Consider the following 12,391-nt stretch of genomic DNA (forward strand, 5'->3'; position numbering starts at 1 on the left):
TGCATCTTGGCACAAAGGGATCTTGGCAGTGCCAGAGCCACACAGGCAGGCCAAATGGCCCAGCTTAAAAACCTGGGAGAGCTTTGGCCATGTCCCTCTCCTCCCCCTGCACTTTGACAGTAGCATGGACATCTTCTTGACATTTCAAGAAGGATTGTGGGAAGGCCAGTAAAACCAGGAGTGAACAGTGTGTATATTTTGACTGTTACAGTTGGGGTATTACTAGATGAGAGAGTTCCAGCTGCTGTTGTGCAGACTTTTATGCGCATTTGTATTCTGGACTCGCAAGAACATTGTGAAATGAATCAATATTTCACTGATTCATGCTTGCTCCCCCCCCCCCCCGCCATGTTTAATCAGTGGTTTGGAGATCTTTCAGGTGGAAAGATGGGGCATTTCAGTGTATATGTTAGTTAAACTTAAAATCTGTTTCTAAACAAATGCTGGACCTCAAAATATTTGTTTGAAAGACTTTACAGACACCCAGTGTCTAAACACCACTTCACAGTGGCTGTACAATGTACCCAGTCGGTATATGAGATGCACAGGCATCTTTTGGAGAGGATTTGGATGTAGCAGATCTGACATTCCAAAAATGTTATGCAGCCATTCAATTAAAGGAAAAAGCAATACAAAGATAAATTTTACTAAGAGGATCCTATAAAGTGGCAAGTCCATTGCAAAACTTCCCGGGGAGAGTGAAAGGTACAAGCTGACAATGAATCAAACACAAAGTGAACTGTGACCAGCTTTTCACAAACTGATCATCAGGTTACAACTGTTCTGTTTCTCTTATATCCTATTTGTCCTTCTCTTGGTGAACAGCATGCTGAAGATTTTTTTTTAAATGGATTGGAATTCAGTTGTGTGGAAACAGGTGACATTTGGGTGCCTCTTACTACTGACAAGTAGTTCTGTTCCATTCCCCTTTTTATTTTACATTTTGGGGATTTACAGATGAGGACGTTAGGAAGAAGGGATAGGGGCTGGTGAACATATTGGCAGAATTGTGCTTATAAACAAATCCATCTCACGCCATCCATCTAGAGGGCTGACCATTTATACGCACTGGAGTACTTCTTTTTTTACAGTTAAATGTAAAATAGTGTGGCTTCCCATCCATAACATCCATTGCTACTCAGTGGTAATAGTGTTGGCCACTGGAATTTTTCCCTGGGACCAGGAAGAACCAAGGATCCATGAAAATGGATTACCACCTGCTAAAGTACAGGAAGGATTGCAGCTGGGATTGTCACCAACCAAGAAGTCTTTTGTAAAACTCAACACCTGGGAAATAACAGGGATCACAACAGGATCCCAATGTTCCAGCTCTGGAGCTTGCAAAATTTGCCTTATTACACCAATTGTACGTGACTCTTCTCTGTTTTTAATGAAAGACTTGAAAATCCTATCTTTTTCAAAACTAGAGAGGAGGTGCAGGCAAGTCCTCGAAAGGAACCATCGTCATGTGTGGCTTTCATTGACAGAAACGGAGTGTGTCAGGAACTCTCACCTGCATCTCTCTCTGTTCAGCCCCCCCCCCCCCACTTCATGTCAATAACATGTAGATGAGTAAAACAACACAGACAGGACTGTCAGAAGAGTCTTGTCAGACCTGGGATTAGAGGTTACCTTGGCCATAAGGCCACTGCTGTGTACGGCACTGATGCTACCCCAGTTGTGCACAGTGTCACATCTATGCACAGTGTCAGATCAAACAGTCACCTCTGTCTTGCTACCTGTGTGGTAATGATGGTGTCCTGGGATATAGTGTAGCTGCTCCACTGTGTTGTGCCGCCTGGAGGCGAATGCCTGGCGCTTTTCAGATGTTTTGTTCATACTCAAGGTGTTGTATAAGTTATTTGAGGCACTGGGATGAGAGTGCATCTTAGTCATCCGGTAACGATCCAAGACAGGTGTAGAAACAAAGATGTCTGAGTGTGACAAAGCCCGTGACATAGACTGCTCTTCAATACCTGAGTGCTCTGGAGACAGCAGAGGGTCTTGGGAGTGCAAGCGTTCAGTGGACAATAACTGTTCGTTGGAGAGGATCCGCTCATAAGACATACTGAATTCTTCAGGCATAACCCTTTCTGGGGACAGCACTCGGTCCTGGGACATGGCCCGTATCACACGGCGTGGCCGCTCCCTTTGGTTGGTCTGTTTCTGGGATAGCTGGATGACATTGAGAGGGAGAGTCCCTCTTGCTGCTAAGTCAGGAAGGTGCCTCTTTCTTGAGTAGTATTCTTCAGCATCCTTGTCAGCTGTGAGCAGAAAGGAAACACCAAAAGTATACTAAGGTTTGAAATATCACAGGTAAGGATGAAAGCAGAGAATGTATTCTTCCTGGAATTTTGGAAAAGCATAGTCTGGACAGTATCAGGGGCAGCAAACGAGAAGGCTGCCAACACCACCTATTGAATATGAATCTCTATATGAAAGGGTGTGTAATATACATGAATCCAGTGGCATCTTACAGGATTAACAGTATTAATTTGAAAAAAAAAACCTTTCATGAGTCATAGCTCACTTCATCAGATGAGTGGAGAGAATCCACTGGGGAAAGTAAATGTAGGTAAATCCACAGAAGCTGTCTTTCAAAGGAAGTACTTCTTCACCCAAAGGGTGATTAACATGTGGAATTCACTGCCACAGGAGGTGGTGGCGGCCACAAGCATAGCCAGCTTCAAGAGGGGTTTAGATAAAAATATGGAGCAGAGGTCCATCAGTGGCTATTAGCCACAGTGTGTATGTGTATATATATATATATAAATAATTTTGGGGGCCACTGTGTGACACAGAGTGTTGGACTGGATGGGCCATTGGCCTGATCTAACATGGCTTCTCTTATGTTCTTAAGATTGTATTAATTTGTATTTATAATCAATTATTGCAAAGCAAATTAAGTAATAAATTAATGGCACAAAAAGCTGAAGAATATTTTTCTTTTAGAATGCTTCATGTGCTTGGGATATGTCAAAATACTGGGTTATTTTATGGTATCACAGAAGACACTCATTGAACCTGAAAAAAGGATGTAACTCTGAAGGTGAGGAGCACTCAGCTATGTATAAAGTGCTGCTTTTAACAGAATCAAGATGTTGGAGTCTCCAAAGTCTCTTTTCAGCCTAGACATCAGAGATTCTTTGGACTGAACTTAATTTCTATGTGAAAGGTAGGTCATGAACCCTTCCCCCATACCTATAGTTCAATGCAAGAACACTGATCCTCAAACCTTCCCAGAATGCCTCAGGATCAGGGCTGTTGCAGTGTTAAGCAATGACTGGAACAGGGGCTAAGCAGTCCTACAGAAGATTTTGGAATGCGGTCCCTTTATGGTAAACAATAAGGCAAAATGTTTGCCTATTTGCTGAGCGTATAGAATCTGGAAAACAAAGCAAATTATGTTACAAATTCAGGTTTGCAGCCAATAAAGGATTATTTATTAATTAGATTTTTGACCACCTTTGTCAATAGCCAGGCTCAGGGTAGTTAACAACAGGATTATAATTACAAAAAAATAAAACCAGAATAAATAAAACCATACAATTTTACAGTCCCCAGATGGCGTCAAAATCCTGGTAGTGCTACTCTCTTGTGTATGTGTGTGTGTGTGGGGGGTGTGTGTGTGTGGAAGTGGGAGTGCCAAGATGGAACTGTAGTTGCCCTCAACCAAATGCCTGGCAGAACATCCCTGCCTTACAGGCCCGATGGAATAGTAATAGGTTCCACAGGACCCAGATATATTTCGGCAGAGAAAACCCTGGCTCTGGTTGAGGACAGCCAGATGTGTCTTGGATGGGGGACCACCAGTGTATGTTGGTCACCAGAGCACAAGGCTCTCTTGGGGAGGCAGTACTAAAGGCACGTGGATCCCTGGCCATTGAGGGCCTTAAAGGTTAGCACTAACACCTTGAACCTGATCCAGTACTCCACTGGAAGCCAATGCAGCTCTCACAGCACAGGAGAGATGTGAACTGTGAGTGGGGTCCCTGTGAGGACCTGGACTGCTGTATTCTGTGCCAGCTGGAGGTTCTGGGTCAGCCTTAAGGGTAGGCCCATATAGAATAAGTTCCAGTAATCCAGCCTGGAGGTGACAGTTGCATGGGTTACAGTAGCTCGGTTGGAGTGGGACAGGTAAGGAGCCAGCTGCCTGACTTGGCATAGTTGATAAAATGCCAGCCTGGCAACATTGGAAACCTGGGTCTCCATTGTTAGTGAGGCATTCGGGATCACCCCCAGACCCCAGATGTTAGGTGCCAGTCTCAATGGCATGTTGTCGAGAGCAAGGAGTTGGAGCTCCGCACTAGCATCCCCCCAACCTGGCCATAGAACATCAATCTAAGAAGGGTTCAGTCTCAGCCAGCTCTGCTTTAGCCATCCCACCACAGCCTCCAAACCCACAGCCAGACTGGTCGGGATGGTATCTGGCTGGCCACCCAACAACAGATAAATCTGGGTGTCATCTGCATATTGATGACAACCCAGACTGAAGCTGGGCAAAGGAGTGCATGTAGATAGATTTATATGCCGCCCACTCTGCAAGCAGACTCTGCGTTGCTAACAGTCATGATAAAAACAATTTAAATTACAATTATAAAACAGCAAAACATACATAAGCAATTTAAAAAAACTAAATATTAGGTACTATACGAAAGATTTTATAACAATATCTTAGTTCTCTGTTCCTTTGTTACTCTATAAGCAGTCTTACGGATAATGTTGTTCAGCGACATAGCAGTGGCAGCCTCCTCCCACAGTAGTTGTTCCAGGCCTGTCAAAAAAGTTCGGTTTTACAGTCCCTACACTGATGAGACGGTGGGCCAAGCCATGGTCGACTATGTCAAACACTGCTATGAGGACAAGCAACAACAGCACTGCTGACCTGCCTTGATCCAGCTGTCTATGAAGTTCATCAGTGAGGGTGATCAAAGCTGTCCCCACACTGTGGCTGGGTTAGAACCTGGACTGGAATGGCTCCAGCACCAATATGCCATCTAGGAAATTCTGGAGCTGTTCAGCAACCACTCTCTCAATTACCTTGCCCAGAAACAGTAGATTCAAACAGTAATTGGAAAGATTGTAAGGATCTAAAGTTGGCTTTTTCAAGAGTGGAACAACCATGGCCTCTTTTGGGCTCTCTGGAAAGACTCCTGTCTTTAGGGACAGATTAATTATGTCCACCAGAGGGCCCCATATCTTCTCCCTGCCAGTAGCCAGGAGGGGCATGGGTCCAAGTGGCACAAATTTGGCCTAGCAGCACCCAGGATCCTATTGACATTAACCAGAGGGAGTCAGCTGAAGGATTCAAGGACTGAATCCAAAGGCAGCCAAGGGGCCTCCATTTATTGTATCAAAGTTGGCTGGGAGATTATGGTGGAGCAACAAGACTTCCTCTGCAAAAAAAAAAAAGCTTGCAGAAGCCTCACAGCTAGGGTCTGAATTACTAGATTTTTGGGTTCTCTCTGAGAGATGTCAGAGACTGAATTACCCTACACTTTTCAGCCAGGCAAGAGTGAGTGGATGCAATCGAGGCCACATAGAATTCCTTCTTAGCAGCCTTCACTGCATCTCATAGGTTTTCACAAATGCCCTGTAAGATGATCTTGAAGCTTTGTCTAAGGATCATTGCCAAACTCGCTCTAGTCATCTCAGTTCCCACTTCATCTTCTGGAGATCTGAAATGTACCGGGGGACAGTCATAAGTGAGAGTGGAGAGGATGCTGGGGGTTTAATTACATTGATGACTTCAGAAGGATGGGAATTCCAGTCTATCAGCTTATCCAATGAATCACTGGGGGGGGGCATCAGCTCCCACAGAGCATTCTGAAACCCAATAGGGTCTATCAGTCTCTGTGGAAGAGCCAAAATCCGCTTGCTGCCGGGACAGGAGGTGGGCTGGGACACTCAGCTGAGCCTTCGAAGTGAAATGATCTGACCCTGGCACAACATTCTTATCAACCCTGAGCAGACAGGTTAAAACGGATAAAAGGAAGTACTTCTTCACCCAAAGGGTGATTAACATGTGGAATTCACTGCCACAGGAGGTGGTGGCGTCCACAAGCATAGCCACCTTCAAGAAGGGGTTAGATAAAAATATGGAGCAGAGGTCCATCAGTGGCTATTAGCCACAGTGTGTGTGTGTGTGTGTGTGTGTATATATATATATATATATATATATACATATATTTGGCCGCTGTGTGACACAGAATGTTGGACTGGATGGGCCATTGGCCTGATCTAACATGGCTTCTCTTATGTTCTTATGTTCTTAACCATATCAGTATCCACCCCCAGTGCCAAAGATCAGGTCCAATGTGTGGCCTGCCTGATGGGTGGGACCCGATACAATCTGAGAGAGTCCTAGTGCTGCCATGGAAGACACTAGATCCAGAGCCTACAAGGAGCCAGCATCGGCATGGAGACTGAAATCCCCCAGTCCTATCAGCCTTGAGGACTCCACGGTCCAGCTGGCTACAGCCTCTAATAGACTGTACAAGCAGCCTGCTGGCATGTTAGGTGGTCAGTACACCAGACAGACAGACAGACTCTCCTCAGAGTCCCACACCAGACCAACACAATCAATGCTGCTGATCTGTGAGATGGGGAGCACCCTGAAGTTGGATAAGTATGGCCAAACATTCCCCCACCACCACCCCTTGAGTTTGAGACTGATGAAGGACCAACAAGCCTGGTAAATACTGAATCTCATCACGGGCTGTTCTACACAAAGATGATTCTGTGTAGCTTTTGTTGCTGTTGTTAATGCAAAGGCATTTGCAGTGGCAACAGAGTACCCATATGAAGTTTTCCTTTCATTTTCCTTGCCTTGGCCCTCCATGGCTGCCATTTCCTTCCTGCCACTGGAGGCCTTTTTCAGGCTTTAAAAATGGATAATGCCTATAATGTTATGTTATAACTTCATGACAATTTATTTCAATAATATTCTAGTTCCCAGCTTTAAAAAAAAAAAGTCTCTAGCCTCATTGGGGAGGGTTTGTTTTTTTTCCATCAAGTCACAGCTGATTTATGGCAACTCCATAGGTTTTTCAAGGAAAGAGTTGTTCAAAGGTGGTTTGCCATTGCCTACCAAAATGAAAGCTGGGGAACAGTATACTGTTGCATTTAATCATTCCAACATTATAGTGATACAGATATTATCAAGTTTTTAAAGACCAAAAAACCCCCTCTCCAATGGAAATAGGAAAAGGCCACTGCAAGGACCAAGGCAAGGGAAATGGTGCTGATGTGCACAGGACCCCCAAAAATGCACCTTCTCATCCACAGCACATCCAAAGGTGCTCCAGCTGACTCTTTTCCATAAAGATCATATCAGGTATGGGAACCAAAGGAAAACAGCAAACCAGGAGAATACATGAGAGCCAGACAAATAGAGGATGACATCATGTGGATGCTCCCAAAAACAGAGTTGCTGAAAGGAAGCCATGGCAGAGCAAAAACCCCTTGTGAAAATAGTAGCCATGGTTACACTTCATGAAGAAAAATGAATTTGTTGCTATAGTTTGGGCCAGAATGCCTAGTGGACAATTCAAGTTGAACTACCTGCCTCTAGAAAGAGTGAATGTAACAAATATTTATCCAGGGGCAATGCATGTAAAATAACCAAATTGCATTTTGGTTATTCTTGAATCACAATGAATGGAAGTCAGGTGGATTTGGCAAAAAAAAGACAAGGTTTGTGCATTATATAAATCTAAAAAAACCCCTAGAAATGTCCTTTGTATGCTGTTGCTGATCCAAGTGTCTTTACCTGCATGCTGTCTACCATGGAAAGTCACAATGAATAAGAGCCACACAGCAAAGGTGGCAGCCAGCCAGAGATAAGTAGTTTTGGCTTTGCACCACAACCATGCACATTGAGCAGAAATGTTATGAAATGAGCAGACACCTACTTAATCTCTTCAGAGAAGAATATTTACTTGGGTTAGTCTTAATTGCAGACTCATAGGATGGTGGGAGGTGAGAGAGGTTCTGGAAGGACCTGGAGAAGGAGAGATCGTAGGGCTCAGTTGCAGAGGTTAGAATACTGTTCATCCGTGGCTTTTCTAGAAGAGAAAGAAAAAGAGAGAGGGAATTACTATATAAATCAAGCCACAAGAACAATGAAGGAGCAACTGATGTGCAATGCTTTATCTATATCCATCAGATCACCCTATCTTCAGGGTGCAAGATACTTCAAACTATCATTGACCAAGCTGCAAGCAAAGAACTCAGAGAAGCATCCACTGCAATAATTAATGGATTCCAAGTGCGCTGATTTGTGGTTCAAGAATTATGGCTGCTTTGTAAAGGCAGATTTGTTGAACAAGCCACTGGTAACTCATTTCTATCTGCAATGTGAAACAAATATGAATGAATCTACCTCTTGAGACCACCGCGTGGAGCAGATGCATTTCAGCACTATCCATTAGATAACAAAACCCTACCATGGTGGCAAATCTGAGGATTTTCGTTGTTTGGATGTGCGCTGTGCAGGATTGGTTTACACTCTGTCTGGTGTGCCATTAGCTGATTCTGCTCTCCCCCATCAACTACCAGCACCATCAGGTGAGAACCCCACCAGATGGCCGCTGACCTCTGTAGGAGACAGTTCTCCGCTGACAGGTTCTCCTGGAGGCTTACTGATCACTACTGTCTCTCCTCAGGGCCCACTGTAGGAACTCCAGGACAATCCATCTCCCCCCCCCCCCGCCTACACACACACACAAAAACAACGTTGCCACAAAGCAAACAGTAAACTGTGAGAGACATGTTCACGAGACAAACAGTAGCGGTTACTTTTCTTCAACTGACACAAAAGGAATGTTCATTCACAGCAGGAAGGGGCCAGTTCAACAGCAGAGATACACAGACTGACACTGTACAATATATCAAGCCCATTTTCCACCAGCTAATACTCTTCACTCTTTCTATTAAAATAGGCTACAGTGGGCTCATATGATAGAATGGACTCTATTCTGTCCTTTGGGTCCATTGGACAGATTGGAGTCTATTCTATACCATGAACCCATTGGACAGAATGGACTGCATTGTATCCTATGGCCCATAAGGATGGAATGGACTCCATTCTGTCCTATGGGCAGATAGCATAGTCCATTCTGTCCTATGGGTCCAAAAGATACAGTGGAGTCTACTCTGTCCTATGGCCCCATGAGATGGAATTGACTCCCTTTCACTTTCCCACAGGCTGCAAGTGGAAGGGAATGAAAGGGAGGCTTGCAATGGCTCCCTGCCTCTTACAGCCACCAGCAAAGCAGATCCACCTGTCAGCTGCTTGCTTTAATTGGTGGAGGGCCATTGGAAGGCCCCCTTTCACTCCCTCTGCCTGCAAGTGGCCTGACTGCCTGTCTATCTTCCTGTAATTTTTCTGTCTCCCTGTCTTCCTTCATTCCTTTAATTTTCCTTTCTTTCACTCCTTTCTCCCCAACTTTTTCATAACTCTCCCTTTCTTCCTCTCATTCTTTCTATCTCTCTGCCTTTGTCTTTTTCTTTCATTCTTCTCATTTTTCTTTCTCCCCCTCTTTTTACTTCTCCCTTCTGTTCTTTCTTTCATTCTTTCTCTATCTTTCTGTCTTTTTATTTCATTCTGTCTACCTTCCTTCGTTTCATTTTTCTTTCTTGTACTCCTTTCACTCCATCTTTTTCCTATAGTTCTTTCTCTCATTCTTTCTCTGTTTCTCTCTTTCTTTCTTTTTCTTTTATTCTGTTTGTCTAACTTCCTTCTTTCCTGCCACCTACTCATTCATCACCTCCCCCCCCCCATATTGTTCTAGGGCCTGTTGTATTTCTTCCTACAACTGGCTTCACTAGGTTTTCTCAACCCAGAGTTTGCAACCCAATCTGGGATTGAAATAGAATTAGAAGACATATAATGCATCATTGCAATAACTGTGAAGGTCCCTCCTTCTTTCACTGCTTGATTGAAAGCGAGGAAACTACATCTTACCTTCACCCACAGACTACTACTACAGGAACTCACTGGCCAGCTATTTTAGAACATTTTAGAACACACACAATTAAAGCAAAGTCAGATTGATCAGATTGCAAAACCTGTAACCTGCAGAAATTTTCAAGGCAGAATAATATTGTGTAATTCAACTTTTGACATCAAAATATGGTACTTTCACAAATTAATGGTCCAGCTTATTATTTTTCTCACTAGTGGGAAGGTCCCATGGAGGTTCTTCTTCCAAATGTCCCCCACGCCAGTGGTGATCTTCTAATTCTATCTCAGTCCCAGATAGAGTTGCCAGCTCTGGGTTGGGAAATACCTGCATTTTTTGGAGGGAGGGCACTGAGGAGGTTGGGGTTTCAGAGGGGAGGGACATCAGCTGGTTACAATATCATAGAGCCCATTTTCCAAAGCAGTCATTCCCCCCCCCCTTGGGAAACTGATCTTGGTCATCTGGTGATCAATTGTAATAGCAAGAGATCTCAAAATGCCACCTGGACAATGGCAATTCTAGGTCCAGAAGAAGCTCACCACCTCTCCCCCTTGTCATTTCTTTCCATGTGGTTTTATTCCCAGTTCTGAGAACTAGGACCAGGATTACTTACTTGTTTTGCTTTAAATGCTTAGAGAAACAGTTGCTCATTATTCATTCCAGAGAATTATCCAAATGTTACTGCTATTACTTATGGTAACAATGGTAATGATTATACTGAAAAGGGGCCTGTAAATGGTTTCAATATGAACTCGCTGTAATTTTCTATTAACGTGCACAACGATCGATCATCTCACCATTTTATTGAATATTTTTGAATCAGCAGAACAACAGTTTTTTAATTTTAAAATTTAATTTGCAATTTATATCCCGCCCTATCCCGCAAAGCGGCCTCAGGGCAGCTTACAACATTGAGAACATTACAATAACAATAAATAAAGCAGTAACTGGAAAAAAAACCCCAAAGGATAAAAGCACAAAGGGAAAATGCCCAAAGGAAAAACCCCACTTACATAAATGGTCAAGGGAAAAAAGCCCCCATGGAAATATGCCCACATGGAAATAAATCCACATGGAAAGAAGCCCACAGAGAAAAAAGTCCCCATGGAAAAATATGTAAAGCACCATAGGTTTTTATAACTGTGGATAACCATTAATAATATTTTGTTGTTATTTTTGGATTAAAATATGTCATATTCACATGCAACAAAAAGTGACCATTTTGTTATCAATGAACTTTATTAAGAAGGAAAAATAATAATAATAACAAATTAAATTCTATATAGAAATATATTTAAATAAAATTAAATAACTTTATTAATTTATAATTTGTCAAACTTTTTAATGTTAATACATTGTGGTACACCCAGTGACCATGACAAAAGACTAACCCTAATAGTAAAAGCAAAAATTATTTAACAACAACAATAATAACTCAGATATAAATTCTTCATTGCAAATTAGCCAATCTATTTAAGTAAGTAACAGCACAATCCAGAGAGGGGGGGACAAAAGTCTTTTGGGAGCAGATGAGCCGCTACATGGGCGCAGGAAGGGTTTGCACCGACGTATGACTGGCGCCGCCACAGCGGAGGGGAGTTTCATGGGCGGGGGGCCGCCTGAGCGCCGTTCTACCTGAGGGCAGTTGCGACTGAGGGCTGCACCCGAGCCTGGGCAAAAGTGAGGTGGAGTGTGGCATTCAGGCAGAGGAGGGAATGGATGTGGGGGCGCGGCTAGGCTTCCTGAGCAATTTGGCCCATGACACGCCCCCCCCGAGAGGTGCAACGTTACGCCAGCAAAAATAGTGGCGTGTCCCATAGGCACTCATTGAAACCAAAAGCAAAGGTTGCCTCCGCTGCTGCAGAAGCTCATAAACCCTTTAGGGAGTGGCGTGATTGCCTCGCTAATCCCCTTGCGCCTCAGGCTGATGAGCCCCCTTCCCAGCACCCAATCGCGATCTCCCCCCTCCTAGAAATATTTCTGCTCTGGCCTCACACAACTCAGTTGTTAGGGAGAGAAGCGCGTGGCGGGAGGCTCTGCCGGCGAGATCCCAGCCATACAGACTTAAGAAGAAGAAGAAGATATTGGATTTATATCCCGCCCTCCACTCCGAAGAGTCTCAGAGCAGCTCACAATCTCCTTTACCTTCCTCCCCCACAACAGACACCCTGCACTTGGTACTTCCTGCTTGTCTGCCTGCCATTGGCAGTCTCTGACAGTGGGAAGGTGTGAGGGGATTGACGGCTTCTCCGTGGTCCCATGTGGGCCTGTCTTGCCCCCATCCCTGCCTCACCAAGCCAGGCTTCTCATGCGCACATGCCCAGCCACACTCCTGTTCCCTCCCCATGTTGGTGGGATGTCTCTCCTTTGCTTTTGATGGTCTGCCCATCATTGGCTCCGTTCTCTGTTTGGGGGCGGGTTGGGGA

At 44.2% G+C, this 12,391-nt stretch overlaps 1 protein-coding gene across 2 annotated transcripts in view; it reads right to left on the bottom strand.

The window, feature by feature from the left end:
• Positions 1 to 636: 636 nt before the first annotated feature.
• Positions 637 to 12,391, bottom strand: part of SHISA6 (shisa family member 6) — a 349,135-nt gene continuing 337,380 nt past the window's right edge. Inside the window, exons 4-5 of one of the 2 annotated variants that reach the window (XM_060240724.1) lie at positions 7,914 to 8,066; positions 637 to 2,264 (exon numbers count right to left, since the gene is read on the bottom strand). In XM_060240724.1, the coding sequence (XP_060096707.1) occupies positions 1,714 to 2,264; positions 7,914 to 8,066 (704 nt within the window). In that variant the 3' untranslated portion in view covers positions 637 to 1,713. The remainder of the gene's footprint in view (positions 2,265 to 7,913; positions 8,067 to 12,391) is intronic. The other variant, XM_060240726.1, reaches the window with a different exon arrangement.

This window comes from Heteronotia binoei, chromosome 5, assembly GCF_032191835.1.
Source record: "Heteronotia binoei isolate CCM8104 ecotype False Entrance Well chromosome 5, APGP_CSIRO_Hbin_v1, whole genome shotgun sequence".
Taxonomy (NCBI): Eukaryota; Metazoa; Chordata; class Lepidosauria; order Squamata; family Gekkonidae; genus Heteronotia; species Heteronotia binoei.